This window comes from Phodopus roborovskii, unplaced genomic scaffold (assembly GCF_943737965.1).
Source record: "Phodopus roborovskii unplaced genomic scaffold, PHOROB, whole genome shotgun sequence".
Taxonomy (NCBI): domain Eukaryota; kingdom Metazoa; phylum Chordata; class Mammalia; order Rodentia; family Cricetidae; genus Phodopus; species Phodopus roborovskii.
In genome coordinates this window covers 310,696-331,365 of record NW_026125489.1, presented here as the reverse complement: position 1 = coordinate 331,365, position 20,670 = coordinate 310,696, and the positions used below count along the sequence as shown (strand labels likewise).

General features: G+C 34.9%; 1 protein-coding gene across 1 annotated transcript; it reads right to left on the bottom strand.

The window, feature by feature from the left end:
• Positions 1 to 17,681: 17,681 nt before the first annotated feature.
• On the bottom strand, positions 17,682 to 18,939 carry LOC127215814 (olfactory receptor 6C74). The gene is made up of 2 exons (XM_051176308.1): positions 18,035 to 18,939; positions 17,682 to 17,691 (listed from the first exon to the last, which is right to left on the bottom strand). Exons 1-2 carry the CDS (start codon positions 18,937 to 18,939, stop codon positions 17,682 to 17,684), a joined length of 915 nt encoding a protein of 304 aa, XP_051032265.1.
• Between the last annotated feature and the right edge of the window lie 1,731 nt (positions 18,940 to 20,670).

Sequence of the window (20,670 nt, the reverse complement as noted above, 5' to 3'; positions counted from 1 at the left end):
TTCTCTTGTTTCCTAGCAAATCTACAGAAAATACAAAACTAACATCACATCCAGGAAAAATATTTCTTCCTTTCCATGCATAAAAAGTTTTGTTTCACAAATCCACAATTATTTTCAGAAATTGGTATTCAAGTCACTATTTGGACATGTCCTCTACCACATTACCATGATAATCTGAGCTCTGAGATTTTTGTGCAGAGCTGTGTATAGCCTACGTGCCCTTTTATAGGTCATCTCGAATGCTTGTATGCTACATTTGTATTCATCTGTGGCCCTCTGTTCAAATATGCATTCTAAATCGACATTCAAATTTTAGTTTTTGTTAGCATCTCAAGTTAATTGCCAATTCAATACTAATTGACTTAATATTCTAGGGAAAATGTTTTATTCACATTGGCCACATCCTAAAACTACCATTTTAGAAATACATGTACTAGGATAGGAAATTTCCAAGAGTGCATTAATATAGAACAGACATTTCATATATTAATGTAAAATAATTGTCTTCTATGCTGTGCGACCGTGATTAGGCTTAAATAGTGAATAGCACATGTCTCAAGCACTATTCTGTCTTTCTGAATGGTTTCTCATTACAATGTTCTGTCATAAACCAAGCCTGAATGGGAAAAAGAGGTCTACCAGGAAGAACAAGGGTGATAATAACTGTGTGTATTACAATTAGAGAAGTGATGTTTCAGGTAAGTATTCCAACTACCTCTTGTCTTCCAGTTGTATATGTTTGAACAACAATTGATTTGTATCTTTGGATAAATAAAGCTTTATTTTAAGCATTCTAAAAAGATTTTTATCCTATAAGTATAGTTCCACTTAATTTATTTGACTATTTAGAAAACCCATAAGACTTGGAATTTTAAATAATATGAAATAGAGCCTAATTGCCAAGTAGGAACAATCTCAATTTGGCATTTAATAACACACCTAGCCTAAGATAATCAGAATGCTCAATATACTAATTCACTGCTTTCTACACATCTGGTTCTGAATCCAGTGTCTTGAAAAATAAATAAAATAATAATTATGTATGTAAAATAAATTTTTAAATATTCCATACATGGGGCAAGTGACCTTAAATATAAAAATGCATTTAAGTTTGTGTTTGTACCAAAAGGTCAAAGTAAGAGTGACTATTTTCAGAAGTCGTCTTTGAAAATTCAGTCACGTAAATGTTTCTGAGTGAACTTTTAAGTCTTCTTATTAAAAGCTAAGTTACAACTGTTTCTTCTAATATGATGTAGTTCTAGTAAGCTCTAGGGCTGACCCTTGCTTTAGGTGCTCTTTTCTATCCATACTAAAACTTTACTGCAGTGTAGTTACTCTCAAGCATAACTGTTAAATGTTCATTACATGTGTACAAAGAAAAGAGATTTAGTAAAACATTCAAGGAAAACCTCTTTCCTCATTGCTTTTGCTATTGCAATAAAATTGTCAAATCAATTTAAAACGGACACTCTAAGATCATATCTTTTCTTTTGAAGATATTACCAAAAATATTTCCAATCTTTTAATCTTTAATTAATAATTTAATTTTTAAATGCCAATCTCATAAAAATACAAAGAACTAAATCAAATTGTAAAATGAGATGACTTCCCATTGATAGTGGCAGGGGTCTTTAGACAATATTCTAGACAGATAGATCTGAGTAAATCAAAGAACTGTAATAGTTCAAACACATTTCCTTTGAAAATAATAGATGCATTTCCCCACATGTGTCATATCTTTTAATTCATAAAATTGTTGGATGAAGAATAAAATGTTTCAGCTTACGTAGGTCATCTCAATGACAACACTGAATCAAATGCACAATCATGTCATAGAATTCCATCCCACCAAACTACTGATTTGTCCTACCCTCAACAATCACATTTCCATGTATTCTTATGGTGAAAGAAAAATGTACAGAATAAAATAACACAAGCTAACAAATGCATTATGTTCATTAGGTGAAATATTACAGAATCTTTTTAAAAATCAAAGACTTTTGTTTTATATAACAATTGTATTGATTACTAATATTTCACCACTATCTGTAAGTATTAATGGTAAAAACACTAACCCTTTTATTGCTCTGCAGCTTTGTCAGCAAGGTGCATGTGGAGATTCAAACAAGCTTTTTGCACATAATCCAGCCTATCCCCCATGTGTGCAGAGAGCACTGATTATCTCTTTCCTCCCCAGCACCTCATTCTATCTCAGAATACATGCTTGAATCAAGTTATATTTATTATTTTTAATCAATTTTGATATGAAAATAAACCACATCACCCTCTGTTCCGCAGTTCAATGCAGTTCACCTGTGAGATGTTATAAACCTTACTGAATGTGATATACAATACAGTACTATATAAAAATTTACTGTCTTATGAAACCAAGGCGGATTTATTTCCTAGTGTCCTACAGGAAAATCTCACAAGAATGAAGAGTCCTCAGGGTAACTGAGATCCAAGAGCATCATTTCCTGAGGGATTGCCAACTGTATGACACAGAAGTCTTTTTTATAAAAACAGACCTTTTCATGTGTGTGCTTGTGTATGCACTCATCACACTTGTTTTATTACTTCCAGAGTATTGTTAATAGATTACTACAATATTTATCATGAACCCATGTTTTGAAATCACTGTTACACAATTCTGAGTTTATTTCAATATGATACGAAAGATGAAAATGTAAGACAGAAAAAGATAAACCTGTTTTTTTTTTTATAAATTGTCCTCTTTATTATTTTTATTTATTTTTCTTATTTTCCATATTGATCCCAGGTTCCTTTCCCTCCCTCCCTCCTGCCCCTTCTCTCCCACCCTCCCATACCCCTTGACCACCCTCCCTGCCCATTTCCCCTTCCAGATAAACCTGTTTTTGACACATTGACCTTAAGAGAAATGTGTAACCTACAAACATATGGTGTCCTCTTTGTTCATTTGTATAATAATATATCCTGTCGAACATACCACAATAAAGGAGAGATTTCAAATTTAGTTAGAGGTGTACCATGTAGTCCTTCTCTGTAAACATGTATTGTATTTCATTTAACCATTTCTATAACACAACTAAAATTTTTTTAATTTAGAAATTATGCCAATAAATAAAATTATGGAAAGTTGTTTTTATAAATGTAATTTTCATAATGTTGAGTGTTGCAACTTTACACCTTTAAAATAAGTTCCTTAAGTTGAGATTGCCTATTCAAAATAAACACTAGATTTATTTGCTCATTATCACAAATTTGTTTTCTACATGGATTTGGGCAATTTCCAAGAACAATTCACTATTCATATTTTTCAACATCACAATAAGTTGAATGGGCTTTTATCATTTAAAATATATCTATTGTATCATTTAAGAATGTATAATTGAGAATAATTTTAGCTTTAAAAGTTTCATTCATTTTTGAGATTAATATGATTACATAATTTCCTGCTTCCCTTTCCTCTGTGTAAATCTTCCCATATACCTGTTCCTAATCTTTTCAAATTCATGGTCTCTTTTTTTCTTTAATTGTTGTTATAAGCATGTTATTATAGGCATATACATATATGTTTCTAAATACAACGTTCTCAGTCTATATAAAGTTACTTAAATGTATGTTTTCAAAGCTGACAATTTGGGAGTGTATAATTAATTGTTGTGCTCTTCCCTAGGGAAAACTATTCTTCCTACTTTCAGCATTCTTTAGTTGTTCATAGTTCTTTAACTATGGTTGAGACCTTTTGGGCATTCCCCAGTTCACAATAGTATGTCTATTAGTGATGTCCTTGCTCAGCTCATGCTTAGGCACTCATGTCGGTGAGACATGGGTGTAGCTTTTGCCAATACTAGGAGAGAGTCTTACAGGAAACTCCCATATCCTCTGTCTCTTAAAATCTGTCTGCCCCTATCTCCAACAATGTCCCCTAAACCTTGGTTGAAGAAGTAGTTCTGTAAATGTATCCACTGGGACTGGGCTCTACAACTCTGTATTTTCATTGGTTGTGGTTTTGTGTAAGGTTCTTAGTTTGTTGAAAATAGAAATTTCCTTAATGAAGGATGAGATCTATGGTTCTACCCAGCTATGAGGTTTATGAACCAGAGTAGTATGCAGCACAGCACAATGACCCTAAGGATGTAATATTGTGATACAAACCTTGACAGTAATAACAAAATCTCAAGTTGGACTTCAGACACACTTAACAGGAAAGAAGCCATGTTTGGTACAGGAAAACTGACCAACTTCTCAGGGCTAGTCAAATGAATCTTAGAGGAGAACCTATGACCCCCACTGCATTCTAAATATTTTTTTTTATATTTTACTTCCACAATTATGTGTGAGTTGAACACATTTAGATAGAAAAAGCTTTACCTTGTGTCTATATGTTTATAATTACTTCTCATCTACATTTCTTATCAGTCTTTCACTCACATATTTTACACTTTCTTATATGCCAGCAGTGTTAACTTTCCATTTGTAATTTATTCTATATTTCCCACTTTTGACAGTGATTCATGATGTTGATCACAATTATCCTGCATGTATGATATAAAAAAATTTATTCATTTTATTTAGGAAAATGTGTCTTTGTCTTCCGGCTTGGAATGTGAGTAGTTAGAAGTATTTTCCTTATATTTAACTAATGGAGAAATTTACTTCCTTTTAAAAAGTATATGTACTGTTTTGTCTGCATGTATGTCTGCATGCCAGAGAAAAGGGCATTGGATCCCATGGGATTATAGTTAGAAATACCTGTGAGCCACCATGTGGGTTCTGGGAAATGAACTCAAGACCTCTGGAAGAGTAGCCAGTGCCCTTAATTACTGAGCCATCATCTCTTCACACCCACATTTTTAAATACTGTTTAGGTCCCCCCACACACTTTGTTTTTCGATCTATATTCAATTATAAAGCAAGTACAATTTATCTTTTTTAAAATTGCTTACTGTTTTTCCTAATAGTTTTAGTTTAAAATCCACTTCCATTCCTACAATTTCCAAAAGTTCTGCATGTAGAATTCTGTTTGTTCCATTGGTTCAGCTATTACTGCTCCTTCATCCTACTGTGATCCCTGTGTACACAATGTGATCCTTGACAATTACAGGTCTTCCTTTCAGCCTTTTTACAAGGATTATAAAATGTCTTTCCAAATGTGCTGAAATCTCAAAAAAGGTCTATTCCAGGAAAGAAGCATGCTTGCAACAAAGCTTGTAAAGAATAACATTGCTTTTTTGTATTGCAAATGGTTATTTGTCCCTTTATCATTTAGTATGTATAAAATACTTATTCAAACATTTAAAGCTGCTTGACTAGAAATTATAATGAACAAAATCAAATGTGATTTATCTCAAAGCAAAAGTTAAAAAATCAGAAGTCAAAGTTAAAAATTAATTTCAGAGTCCATATAATCAAAGGTTCACAAAGAAATCATATAACATCTTAATATTTGAAGTGAAAAAATATTTACACACACAGCAGCTTCCAAGAGGGAATAAGTACTCTATTTTAATTTAATAAAATTCTTTATAAACTTTGTGTGTGTGTGTGTGTGTATCTTGATCATATACATCCCTCATTCCTCCACAGCTTCCCCAAATTCTCCATCATATCTCCCAACCAACTTCATGTCCTTCTTTTACAAGTATTCATTTATTCATTTTGTGTGTGTATGTTTCATTTTTTCCTTTTATTTAAAGCAGTTTTTTTTCTGACATAATATTGATTATGGTTTCCCTCCCTCAATTCCTCCCAGTTCTTCCCAAACTCCCCTCCCATCCACATCAACCCTTCCTCCATTCTGTCTCTCATTAGAAAACAAACAGGTTGTTAGCTGGGGTCATCCTTGTAGGTCTCTGGACATTTCTCTATGGAACCCAGGACCAGCAGTCCAGGGATGGAACCACCATGGGATGGGCCCTCCCTCATTGATCACTAAATGAGAAAATGTCTTACAGCTGGATCTCAAGGAGGTATTTCCTCAGCTGCGTCTTTTTCCTCTGATGATGCTAGCTTGTGTTAAGTCGACACACAAAAACACTCAGTGTTGTAATTTAAGAAAAGCTGTGCTCCAGAGAAAGATGCGGTGTGAAAGGGTTCAAGCAGAGAGGTGTTTTATTAGGGAAAAGGATCAGAAACAGGAGAAAGGGGCAGGACGAGACTGGACTCTGGAGACAGGAGCAGCAGGAGAGAGGAAAAAGGAAAGGGGGGAGAGAGGGGAAAGGGAGGGAGAAAGAGAGAGAGCGAGAGAGAGCAGGATGGAAGATAGGCAGAGCCCTTTTAAAAGGGAAAATAGTGAATACCCACAGGTGGTGCTCTTAGTAGCTGCTGCTGAGGCCATACCCTGTCAGAACCCCAAGAACAGGCCAGTATAGATGCCTGAATACTAACACCCAGTACAAAGGCTGTTGATTGTTCTCCACAACAGATGGTAATGTCCCATTGCTGAAGAAAACATCTACACAAATCACTGAACATGGAGTGGATCTGGTGCCCCACTAGACTCTTTATCCCTAATGATCAGTGTTCATGGAACTGGAAGGTATTCTGCACAGTCCTGGCTTTGTTTGCTTTGCTGTTGCTTCATTTTGTTTCATTTTATTATTTTTATATGCCTGTTTTCTAAAGAAAAATAAAGCATGCGGCTTCATAAGGGAGGAGGGGAGGTGGGGAGAATCTGAGAACAGCTGAAGGAGGAAAAATTATAATCAAGTATATTGCATGGCAGAAATATTTTCTGTAAAAGAAAAATAGAGACAAAAACAAACACTGAAATTCAAAGAGAGCAACATAGAAAAATTAACATAGACTTATGAAACATTTTATGAAATAAGGTACATAAGCTGAAAAAATATTAGTGTCTATTATCCTTACTTTTTGAAATTCTGGTAGCAAAACAAAAAATAACTTTGGGGTTCCCAGTGTATTTTGATTCAAAGCTAAACATTCCCATTAAGACAAAGACTTGATTATTAAACTATTTTTATTTCACTCTTACCTGGTTTTTTTGAATTGCCCAATTATGTCTGAAATGAACATATAAACAAATCTGAAAATAATAAATACATAGGTAACATTCACACACCATCTCTCATTAGTTCAAACAATATCAACTACAAATGATCTCTCAGTAGCTCAAACATTACAAGCTAATCAAAGATTTTTAATGTATCAATTACCTATTATGTTAACTAATTTTCTTTTTTATTTTATTATTTTTTCTTATTTTACATATCGGTCCCAGTTCCCTCTCACTTCCTCCCTCCCTCCCATGCCCCCTGACCACCCTTCCATTCCATCCCCCCCACTCCACAGGGAGGGTGATGTCTTCCAAGAAGGATCAACAAAATCTGTCAAGTCATTTAGAGTAGGGATTAGGCCCTCCCTCCTGATTCTAGGCTAAGGGAGTATCCCTTCATGAGGAATGTGATCCCAAAGTCCTTTCATGCACCAGGGATACATCCTGGTTCCACTGTCAGAGGTCCCTTAGACTGCCCAGTCCTCCTAACTGAGACCCACGTTCAGGGGGTCTGAGTCAGTCCAATGCTGGTTTCCCAGCTATCAGTCTGGGAGTCCATGAGCTCCCCCTTGTTTAGGTCTCTGTGGGTTTCTGTAGCCTGGTCTCGACCCCTTTTCTTATCACTCCTCCCTCTCTGCAATTGGATTCCAGGAGTCAGCTCAGTGTTTAGCTGTGGGTATCTGCTTCTGTTTCCATCAGCTACTAGATGAGGGCTAATTTTCAAAATTAACTGTAGGAACATTGTCAAAGGAATGACACATGGTGAGCAATGCCTTGGGGAACTGTCAGAGAGACTCCAGGAAAAAAGGGCAGAGGGCCTTTTACCCAAGATGCATTTTGTTCCCTGGGTTGTTTTTGGATGTGACCTCATGCCTCCTGTGACAAACATTTACATTCAATTTGTAAGACAAGTTTCTTCTTGTCGGTTGTCAGATCACAGCTATAGAATCCAATGTGGTCACTGAGACTGAATATGGGCTTCTGCCTTGTTTTCATGCTTTCCCAGGTGTGTGTTTCAGTTGCTTTGTCCTGAGAAAATTCTGGTAAGTGGTTGCTGTTACTATTTAGTAAGTGCTTAGTGGTATTTATTTACATGTGTTTCTGATCAATTTTTTTTACCATGTTTTTCTGAACTCAAAACAGCTTTCCCGCATCATTGCATTCTTTGTTTCACTTGTGTGTAAAAGTACACTGAAACTGAAGTGAGGTTGTCTATAGCATTAGACTGTAGTCTGCCCATTCTTTTAGACCCTCAGATCCCAGGTCAGATAGACAAGATCTCTACATGTCAGCTGAAAAGTTCACGATTAACCAGCTAGCCTAACACATTTCCTTTCAGATATGGCTAGAACAATTTGTAAATTATAACTGTGACTTTAGTCTTAAAAATAAATACTTTCCATAAAATGTTTACAACTATGATTACGTGTGTATAATATTTAAAGATAAATATATACATTCATAGATGAAAACCACAATAGACTCTGCTATAGCTATAATTTTCTTTTAATTAAAAATACTATATTTTAAATAATTTATTATGTCTATGTGACTATGTATATATGGGAGATAACAGCAACATCTCTGATGGAGATCCAGGGAAAACTTGTGCGAGTTGTTTTGTTCTTCTATTTTGTGGGTCCAGGCACCAAACCCATGTAGTCAGGCTTGGCTACAAAGGCTTTTGTTCTGCTAAGTTACCCTGTTGGTTTTAAGTTTATTCAAGTAAAATATGCATAAAATTGAAAGGAAATAAATAAAATTTTATATATTTAATGTTACAAGTAGTGTTATAACCTTCCCATATAACCTTCCTATCAAATAATGAATGCATTGAATATCACATAATATAAAATAATATTTCATAATCTTGACTAACTTGAATTTAAAAAGTCACTTTGGTTTTTTTGTAGCTTGTGCATTGAATATCACATAATATAAAATAATATTTCATAATCTTGACTAACTTGAATTTAAAAAGTCACTTTGGTTTTTTTGTAGCTTGTGGAATTGAGGATCAGAACTAGGCCCCTTTGTGCTGAGAATCCCTCTACTATTGGACCAATCTCTGTCATATTGAATTTCTAAAAGACAAAAGAGACATTGGAAAAATAGATCCAATATCTCTCAGTTATCACTGAGGGAAAAAGATGAGTTTTAGGAAACTGAGGCAAAGGGCAGGGTAAAACCATCACCTACTTGGAAGCAATGAAGAGAGCTCTGCTGTCAGAACTGTAATTATCCACACAGTTGACAAACATGGGTAAAGGGGACCATCATTGTTGGACATTCCCTACATTCCCTTAATGACAAAAAATGTAGGAATTCATGTATCTAAACCACAGAAACCACAGTATTATTACTTAAGATCATTTATTCTACTTCAATCACACATACTAATAATTCTACAAAATACTGTGAAAATGTAAAATTCACATTCAAGTGAATTCTATGATTAAATTTTCAAAGAGTTGTATCACCCATCGTGAGTATCAGGTTAGTTTCAAATGACAAAAAGAATTTAGTTCTAAATTTTCAATACAGTAAAAAATATTATCCCATTATCTCTGAACTAAAATTTAAAGATGATTAAATATATCAATGCTTTAATGGAAAAATATAAAAAATACATTAAACATACCTAGCAGAAAACAATTTTTAACTTTTGCAAATGTTGCTTTTGTTTTATAGAATCCCAATTAAGTGTTCAAAAACATCAAAAATATAAACATTTATCTGAAACACACATATTTAAATACAATAAAAAGGCAAAGATATAGGCACAGTTGTACTTGGACCAGACTTTGCATACTTAATAGATTGACCAATTTTCTGACATGAACACAGACACTGCACTCCTCTATGAATGTATCACACTTCAGACCACAATACATGATATGCTAGTAAGCCAATCTTGTAGATGATTTCATAAGCAAATGTTTTGCAGATATATATTTGTATTCAAGTCCTCTCTTTACTGTAGTGATGTGGTCCATTCATTTAATCATTTCCTATATGTTGCTCACACTGCCAAATAAAATGAATCAACCCTAATCTTAGGAAAATTTCATGCACTCACTTCTTGAATCAAAACCTAAAGAGATGATGAAAACTCTCCTGAGAATTTTGGGATTCATAACTCATGTCCCAAGGAAATAATACTTTTCCTGTTATCCAAATGTACTCCCCAGGCAATTTGTATTTTTAAAAAACAAAATGTACTATAAGAAACTTAACCATCTCCAGAGATTTTAAAATACATTGTTCTAAGAAGTGTCTGTTATATTTAAGAAAACAGTTATTAGTGGGGCTTATAAATTAATCTAATTATACATGTGTCCTTTTAGGCTTATGTAGTTTCTCACAGCTCTTATGCTCACTGGTATATCTCAGGGCTCCTAATTCAGTTATATGCCTTTAATAAGGTTGACAATACAATTAATCTAATCAGTTTATTTAGACCATAAGTTTGTGTCATATAGTCTTGTTCTGTGAATAGAATATGCTGGTGAAAATATAGGGAGGTGTTTTCCTTGAAAAATGCACAAAGGAATGTGTAACTGGGAAGAAACTAGAGTGCTCCATATTTTCCTTGTTATCTTGACAAAATCTTCAAATGAAGGGTATCATATCCATCAGTAAGCTAATGATAACTCTGGAAGTGTTTTAGGCGTGCACAGGAAGTATATTTATTGTCTTGGGGATGAAAAATTTTATTTAGCTTTCATATCCTGAATTACATTCCATTGAGAGAAACCAAGGCAGGAACTCAAACCTGAAAGTATCCTGGAGCCCAGCCCTCGGTGTTTAGGCCGTGGGGCATAGAGTAGGGTGAGCATCGCGCTCTTGGCCATAGGCGCCCGTGCCATTTACTCATCCCCCAACCCGTTCCCACCCTGTGTGGCTTTTCTTCCTCCAGTGGATGAAGAATTTGAGACTGTCTCCACGCAGCTGCTCAAACGCACCCAGGCCATGCTCAATAAATACCGGCTTTTGCTTCTGGAAGAGTCCCGGGTAGGATTCTCAGGCTGCTTGCCCCCTCCCCTTCTGTGAACTGCACTTGCCTCATTCTGGACAGGGTTGGGGTTCTCCCCTTAGCCTGGAGGAAGGGAAATGGTCTGAGCCTGACCAATCCCATCCTGCCAATATCGTCTCTTCCCCCAACATGCTCCCCCCATGTGTCCTTTATATTACCCCACCACAGAGAGTCAGTCAGTCCTTCTGCGGAGATGGTTATGATCGACCGAATGTTCATTCAGGCTATAGTTGATGAGAAAGTCATGGAGGGTGCTGTTTACTGACTTGCTCATCATGACTTGCTCAGTCTGCTTTCTTACGGAACCCAGGACCACCAGCCCAGTTATGGTACCACACACACAATGGGCTGGGCCCTCTCACATTAGTCACCAATTTAGGAAGTGCTCAATAGGCTTTCTACAGCTCTTTCTTAGGGAGAAATTTTCTCAATCGAGAGTCTGTTTTCTCAGATGAATGTAGCTTGTGGTAAAAATGAATGTAGCTTGTGGTAAGTTGACATATATTAGGCAGCACACTTCTCCAAGTCTCCAGAGAGTCCTTAAAGACAAAAAATGTATAAATTTCTTTCTATACCTTTAAGGCAAAGATGTTCTTCACCTGTAATTTTACCTACCAGTCAAGAGAGTCAGTGAAGCTACAGCTTCATCCCTTTCCCCATCACACTCTCACTGCACAGGCCTCTCACGCAGAACAAGTTTATTTTTATAGCATTTAATTGAAGTTGGGTTTTTTTTTTTTTAATTTTACATATCAATCCCAGTTCTCTCTCGCTCCCTCCTTCTCTCCCTATTTATTTATTTAATTTTTATTGAAGTTGGATTCTTTTAACTCCCTTTCTTTGTCTATTTTCTGTTTCTTTACCCAAATCTTGAGATTTGTTGTTTATAGATGAGTTAAGAAATACCTTTCTACAGACAACTGTTTCCATTGGCAAGAACCTGGGTACGTAAGTCAGGAAGAAATGAGTGAGAAGGATTTTACTACTTCCTTGCTGAACAGGTTGTGTGTTAAAACCTGTCAAATTGAAGATAGTCAAAAGAATGAATAAATAACTCGGAGTAATTGCAAGAGTCACAATTATTAAAACCCTCTACCAAAATCCTGACAAACATTGGTTTGTAAATTCCCTCTGTATGAAATTATGTCTTCTGAAATTTCATTTAAATGAAACCACTTATCTTAGTATACTTCTGCTTAATCCTTCCTTTTTTTTATTCAGACATTATTATTTAAATTCATCTATACCTTGTATTCCTGACATTTATTTAATTGCTAATGATTCCACTACATGATTATATCATCTATATCTCTAGTAGATGGTATTAACTAATTGTGTCCATTATGAATAAAGCTTCTTGTCAATACAATATAGATGGTTTTAGGGATATGAATTCTCAGAATATTGTTAACTAATAAGGACATGGTTTTTGTTTTGTACAGAAAGGCTCCATTTGCATCATAAGAAAGTAATAAGTTGTTATCAGGAGTCACCTATACCACTTAGCATTACAAAGGAGTTATGGTTTAAAATGTTTTTTATATTTCCATGTATTCAAATTTTGGTACCCAGCTTGTGCTTCTATTTGGGGCAGTTCTAGAAACCTAAGTAGGTAAGAACCCCCTATCAGTTAGGACAGGCCCTTGAAGGTATCTATGTCTGGTAATTCTGTGTGTATTTCTCTACTTCCTGTCCATCATGACATTCCTCTACCTTATGACCCTGGCACTGTGACATTATGACCAAGTGCATGAAACAGGTGATCATGGACTGAAATAAATGCTGATTACTTTAAGTATTTCTGTTTGATGTTTATTCACAACAACAAAAAGCAGAGTTGATTGGCACCAGAGATTTGGGGTTGTTGCTGTTAAGTGTAGCTCCCTGATTGATTCTTAGAATTAATCAGGGATAGAAAGGTAGGAAAAATCTTGAGGACAAGAGAAGGGAGAAAGAAACCTCTTACTCTGGGAACTTACTGAAGCTTTTGAGAGCAGGAGACCTGGAATTCTAGCACAATTAACATATGCTTCAGGATTTTGTCCCTTCTTAGCCATGTGACTGCAATTTGCTATGAATTTCACCTAATTATAAGGAAATGACATGCGATATATCCTATGTGCAACCCTAGTGCCTTCTGGTTTTAGTTTATCATATTATAAAGTATGTATCTCCAGAGCTACTGCACACATGATTCTTAGCAGTCCTTTGAGATGGAACTTGAGTGTCATCAATCAAGTATGTGGCTAGTGGAAGATTAGCTTGCTGTCTAATCTCCTTTTGAGTATATTCTATTTTTCCCAACATTTTCCTTGAAGCTGTATATCTCCCAGCACAAATTTTATACTGTCTTCTGGCAGCTTCTTAATAACTTAATAACAGCTTAAATAACTGTGATAACATTTCCACCTCTGCTTTATGATACTAGTTCTAAAAGATTTTTTTCAGCTTTGAAGAAGCCATGCCTCTGACTTGGTCCTAAAAGTTCCAGCTAAAGAAGATGGCTATATAAAGCACTGTCCCTAGCGCCTTGCTAAACCTTGATGAAGGGGGGGAGGGGCTTAATCTTGCCTCAACTAGGAGCACTAGGCTTTGTTGACTCACCATGGGGAGGCCTTATCCTTTCTGAGGAGTGGGTGGGGGATTGGTTGGGTGTAGGTTGGGTGTGAATCCTGGAGGAGGGGAGAGAGGAGGGAAACCTGTGGTTGGTTTGTAAAATGAATTTTAAAAAATTAAAAACAGAACTATATCCCTGTCTCCAAACTATTGACAGTTCTGGTTTGTAGGTAGAATTTCGAAGAATTTGGAGATGAGATATAAAGTAAAGCCTCAAATTCTATGAGCAGAAATTAATGAGTGATTCTTGTGGGATCTTTTGTTTTGTTTTGTTTTGTTTTTTGGGTTTTTTTTTTTTCAGCATGGGAGATTCATATCATCTCCTCTACTACTTGTTTATTCAATCATGTGTTTACACTGGCATAGATTCATGGATATTTATTTTATATTTTATGATAGATTCAATATTACCTCTGATATTTAGAGCTCAGATTGTTTTAGGTTTTTTTTTCCCTTTTTAAAAATTTTTTAAGTTAGTATAAATGATTAAAATACCAAAGACTAACCTAGAAAGACAAATATGGTATGGAATTTGGGTATATGTAGATATTAGCTGTTAAGTCAATGATAATCAACCTAAAAACCAAAGAACCACAGAAGTTTCTTATAGTGTAAGGGATTGGGGGGAAGGGGGCAGGACACAATAGATATCACTAGGAAAGGGATATTAAATAGGTAGTTATGGACAGACAGAGTAGAAGGACTAGAATGGGAGGATCATCTGTGTGGGAAGAGATGAATAAGTGAAGGAATATGGAGAGTGGCAGCTAAAATTAAAGGCTATTTGGTGGGTAGTTTCATAAAATACAACATATATAACAGTGATATAAATGAAATTGCATCACTGTCCCTGGAGAGTGTGTGTAGGGTGAGGAATGAGATGGGAGGGTGGCCTTGGGAAGACATGGGAGGGAAGGAGGTGCCTACATAGAGCTTTTACCCCTAAGTACTTGTATCTTTGGTACAGCAAGGTACTCTGCACATTACCAAGGGAGAAATATATACATCAACCCATCAAACCCTTTGATGGTGTCCTGCCTGCACTCTTTTTTTTTCTTATTTATTTAGAGGTTAGATAAGACTATAGATTTATAAGTTTAAAATTAACTGTAAGAATTCAGTTAATTCTTGATAAGAGTAAAACCCATTATTGATTATAAATACTACAAAAGGTTGAGTATAGAGAGACTTGACCAGACTCTATTAAGAGGATCTGTACTGAGCAAACTGATGATTGGTACTTTCAAAACTAGACAAGAAGATCTGGGTATTGAAACTATATTCTATATTCATGGGGAGCTTGGTTGATTTATGTTAGAAAGTTTTCCAGCACGATGTAATGGACAAGTTGAAGATCAAAGGCAGAAAGACCGTTTAAGTGTGCACTGAGATCAATTTGACTACTGCTTGTCTCAACACTTATTTGGCATGAATTACCAGGAAACAGATGTTATGTTCTTCCCTTTGAATTCAAGAAAAGAAGGACTAACACATATGGGAAATGTTGATGGCTATAGTGTTTGATATTTTGTAAAGTCTCCCACAACTTGAGAACATTAAGTTTAATGACTATAACAACCTTCAGCGTTTACACAAGTGAATTATTTACAAACTCATGATTTTTTCAAGTAATGGAAAATTACTTCAATAAATCATTTCCCATTATGGCTTAGTCCTTGTGTTTATTTGATTTACTCTTAAATAACTCAAGTAGCCTAGAAATTGAAGGGAAAATATTGGTTATGTATTATAAGTAGTTGAACAAAGTGACTATCCCTGACTTTCACCAAGTTATTCATAATTGCTTTTGATATAAGGGAAAACAAGTTATCATATACTCTTTGTTGTAAGAGACTGAAAGTTAATAGAAAGAATAAGTTTAATATATAAATTATATATTTAGAAACATTGATAATTTTACATAGTTAAAGTTGACAACTTATGATATAAAGTAAACAGGTTCACAGAAGAATCTGAGCTATTCTGGCATAATTTTCACTTGATGCCAAGAGTTTTGAATGTTTTTAGGATAGTTATAACCTTTAAGTAGAAGTCTTCATGCATGAAAAGTTCAGTTATAATTCAAAGCAAGCTCAATAGAAAAATTTAGAAGTAGTTATTTGACAAGTTGTTATGCCTGGCCAAACAAAATCTTCATAAAATATTGCAGTTTGATGGCAACATCATGCACAAACATGGAACTAAAGCTAATTTAAATATGCTTAATGCTCTAGGAATATTTCTTTAGATGCATAGATTTAAACTTTATCACTTGAGTTTGTACAATTCATATCCATCTGTTTGGACATGGCAAATTATACTTTGAGATATATTGGGACAAAAAATTCAATGAAATAATTTTGTATCAAAGTTCTATTAGTCCAAATTTTTCTATAAGGTCCCCAGCTAAACTTTCTGTAAACCTAATTTTAGTCACAGGTAAACATTTATGGAGCAAATACTTATTAGAGCAAATATCTATTGTTGTATTTTTTGAGATTATAATGTAATTACATCATTTTCTCATTTTTTTTTCTTCCCTCCAAATCCTCCCATACACCCCCTGGATTCCCTTTCTAACTCAGAGTGTCTTTTTTCATTAATTATTGTTAAATGCCTATGTGTATAAGCACATACATATATATCCCTAAAAACAACCTACTCAATCTGTATCATGTTATTTGTATATATGTTTTTATGACTCACTATTTGACATTGGGTAACCAATGTATGTGCTCTTGCTGGGGAAGATCATTTCTTCTGCTCTCAGTATTTCTGTAGATCTATGTGTAGAGTTTAGGCCTCCTGAGATTTCTTCCATCTACTTTAGGATGTCTATCACTATGAGATTGTCTCTTAATAATGTCAGATGTTATACCCACTAAGTCTCATCAATATGAGTGCATTAGCTTTTTAGGGAAAGTTTTGTTTTCCCTTTGTGTCACACTGAAACCTGGAACATTTGAAAAGAAGCAGGCCAACACATTCTGTTTTTCAGATCAGTTATTAGAATGATTTTAAAAACGTATTTGAACATTTAAATTGAAAAAAATGGGTTCTGGTAGACCCTACAATGCTCAAAAATTATCTGTGATAGTCTTTAAATGCCTTGGAATGTTCTAAAAGAATTGCACATTTGTTTATATACTAAGTGTCCCAGGTCCAGAGAGGAACTGCTACATAAATTTTTTTAAAAAGTGTATAAGAAGTTCATAAAAATTAAAAAGACAATTATTCAGTTAGTTCTTTTATGTACACATTTATTTTCCATTTTTGTCATGATCAGATTATCCACAATCTTTCTGGTTTCTTTCAGAAATGAACATGATAACACCCATTTTACAAAACTGTAAGGATAAAATTCAGACATTTCAAGAAGTCTAGCAAATCATGAGTGTTGTGATAAATTCAAACACTGCTTAAGAAAATTGGAATTTATATTCTTTAACATGTCATAAGCTCATATAATAGATAAGCATCTGTATAAAATATATAAGAAACTGAGCCCCCCACCCCTGGAACAATGCAGAAGACCATGGAAATTCTGAAATCACTTTTTTTTTTCTAAGAGAAATCTGAAAGACATGAAAATAAAAAGGCATATAAATGTCTTTCTTTTTATAATTTAAAGAGTACTTTATTTTTTTTATGTAATCAAAACCACATAAGATCTTACATGTTGGATACCAGACTGATAGTTGGGAAACTAGCTAGGACCGACCCAGACCCCCTGAATGTAGGTGTCAGAAGGACTGGGCAGTCTATGGGGCCTCTGGTAGTGGAACAGTATTTATCCATAGTATATGAATGGACTTTGGGAGCCCATACCACATAGAAGGACACACTCGGCCTAGACACATGTGGGAGGGCCTAGGCCCTGCTCCAAATGATATGACAGACTTTGAAGTTCCCCCATGGAAGGCCTCACCCTCCCTGGGGAGCAGAAAAGGGATGGGATAGGGGGTTAGTGGGAGACAGGGGAGGAAGGGAGGGAGAGGAAACCGGGGTTGACATGTAAAACAAGACTTTTTAATATAAACTTAGAAATTGTAAAAGAAAAAAAATGGTGAACCATTAAATAAATATAATCTACAGTATGAAAAAATATTTTATAATGAACAAAGTAAAAAGGGATCTTTCATGTTTAGCATAGTGTGTCACCCATGTATAATTAAAAAATAAATTTAATATTTTGAGAGCAAAATGGCTATTAATTTCTGTACAATGCCAACTCAACATGGAAAACTGGGATACTTCATTCTAAACATGGTAAGAGTTAGAATTTGAACATAACTGGGGATGCAGAAGCTCTTCAGTTAAGTAAAGCATTGTATTATTTTAAATGAGTATGGAAGAGCTTGGTGATACACTCCACTTGGAACATAGTCTTTAAAGCATCTTTTACTTGTTTGTTTCTGAGTGTATAAATGAAGGGATTCAGCATGGGTGCAAGTGAAGTGCTGAGCAGAGCTATCCCTTTATTTAAAGCAACCCTTTCCTTTGCAGACGGCTTCACATACATGAAGATACAGCTGCCATAAGAAATGGACACCACAACCATGTGCGAAGAACATGTAGAAAAGGCTTTCTTTCTCTGTTGAGAAGACGGGATTCTCAGAATAGTCCTGATGATGTGTGTATAGGAAAGGCTCACTAACACCAATGTGACCAGGAGTGTCAAAATGGCAGAGAGAAGCGCCATTAATTCTATTACATGTGTGTCTGTGCAGGAGAGCTGAAGTACAGGGAAAACATCACAGAAAAAATGGTCTACAGTGTTTGTTGCACAGAAATCAAGTTGGAGCCCCATGATGAGAGGAGGAAAAATTATCAGGAAACCAGACAACCAGGAAGCCAAGACCAGCAAGTTGCAAATTCTGCTGCTCATGATTGTAGTGTAGTGCAGGGGTTTGCAGATGGCCACATAGCGGTCATAAGACATGGCGGCCAGAAGAAAAAATTCCGTTGCCCCCAGGAGAATAGTGAAAAATAGTTGAGCTGCACAGTCATTATATGAAATGGTTTTATCCCCTGTGGCCATACTAACAAGGAATTTGGGGATACAGACAGTTGTGAATGAAATTTCTAAGAATGAGAAATTCCGTAAAAAGAAATACATGGGTGTCTTGAGATGAGAATCCAGTAGTGTGAGTGTGATGATGGTTAGGTTCCCAGTAACACTCAGCATGTATGTGAGAAAAAGAAGCACAAAAATGACCACTTGAAGTTGCAGATCATCAGTTAATCCAAGAAGGATGAATACTGTCACCGTGGTGTGGTTCTTCATAGATAAGTTCTGGTTGCCCAAAAAGGGAAAGAAAATTAGAAATGAAGGGAAAAAAATCTGAACAAGAAAAGTGAAAAAGTTTAAAGTATACTAGTATTCACACTTAACCCTCAACAAGCGCTATTCTTCAGTAGTAGCCTATATAATTTTTCTCATGTATTTTTTCTGATATCTCACTAAATAAGTACAACTTTGTTGTTATTGTTGTTATTCAGTTTACTAAAAGTCCATAAGCTTAATTATTACAGATGAATAATTTGTTCAATATACAAAGACATTTAAGTGTAAAAATCAAATATACACAAAATTATCATAATATTTAAACTTGCATTTCTGTATTATACTTGGATCCTTCTCAACATAGTTATCTTATTTTATATTATTGGTGATAATATGGCAACCCATTCCTCATTGTTCAACAAAAAAGGCTGCATTAATTACATTCTTTCTATAAACTTTGCTAAATTTTATGTAAGATTTAATCAGCGAACTCTTAAATGAAACACATGGTGAACTTCACGTTTTTAGCTGAGATGGGATAGAATTTTAATAACCTCATGAAGCTTCTAAAAGCCCTATGCTTTGCATCTTTTTTACTTCTGCCTTCTGGCTTGTCCTGAACTTGAGCTCACTTAATATTTTTTGTGACATCCTCGTATTTTTGTAATATGGATGCTGTGTTTCACAAATTTCCTATTGGTATTGATTTTGATGAGAAGCCAAAATTGTAAGTAGTTCACTTACCTTGATTGTTCTCTTTTTTCTGATATATATCCTGGTACGTAGACAGCATATTTTCATTTTCAATGTTTGTATTCATTACATAGCATGTTTCTCTGATTTATTCGCAGTGACACAGAGAGAGGCTGCACAATACAAGATAAAATGTTGGATATCTCCAGTAGTTTTGTTAGTGTCATTCATTGTTTTGCCTGCTGCTCCCCACTTATAGTAAGCTTCTTCCCTTCTCTGTGTTAGTCACAATCCTCCTCAATTTTCTTTTTCACTTACAGTACAAAAATTAAAAATTATGGTAACTTCCTGAGTTGTTTTCTTTTACTTCTTTTTTTCCAGAAATGCTTGGTTATTCATGTTTATCGCATGAAAAAAAAAACCTACACTAAATGCTTCTAAAATTTTTAGATAATATAATAAATTGAATTATAATATTTTATGTTTTTGAAAATACCAGTTCTAGTGTGAAAAATTATAGCTCCAGGAATCTCACTTTATTGCTCTTTAACTTTATATTCTTTTGTTTCATCATTTGGTCATTTTTTTTAAAAGTATATGAATAGCTATATCCTAAACATATAAATACAATGATTATTATATTTGTGCACAAGTGAGACATTCTGAACTTCAAAGTCACAATCTATCTTAAAGGCCAAAGACATAGAAAAACTTCATTCTGTAAAATGAGTTTTATATGATGGTAAAGTTCAGAAATAGTCCACATTCCAATGGAAAACCACACATCCAGTACAGATTGGCTTTTACATAGAAAAGACACAAAATTGGGTGAGAAAGGAAGAGGGGTGGAGCTGGGAAGAGCTGGGGGAGTGAAAGTGAATATGATCAAATCTCATATGAAATCCTCAAAGAACCATTAAAAAGAGCATTTAACTTCTTCTTAGTCCCAATTGCTATATCCATCTGTCAATATGTATGTGAGAATAAAGAGTAGTCAAAAGTCTGAAAACAGCAAGATTTGACAAGGTTGCAAAGAAA

Bases quoted from the DNA above. Each gene is read 5' to 3' on its own strand.
- LOC127215814 (XM_051176308.1), bottom strand. From the start codon at position 18,939: ATGAAGAACCACACCACGGTGACAGTATTCATCCTTCTTGGATTAACT.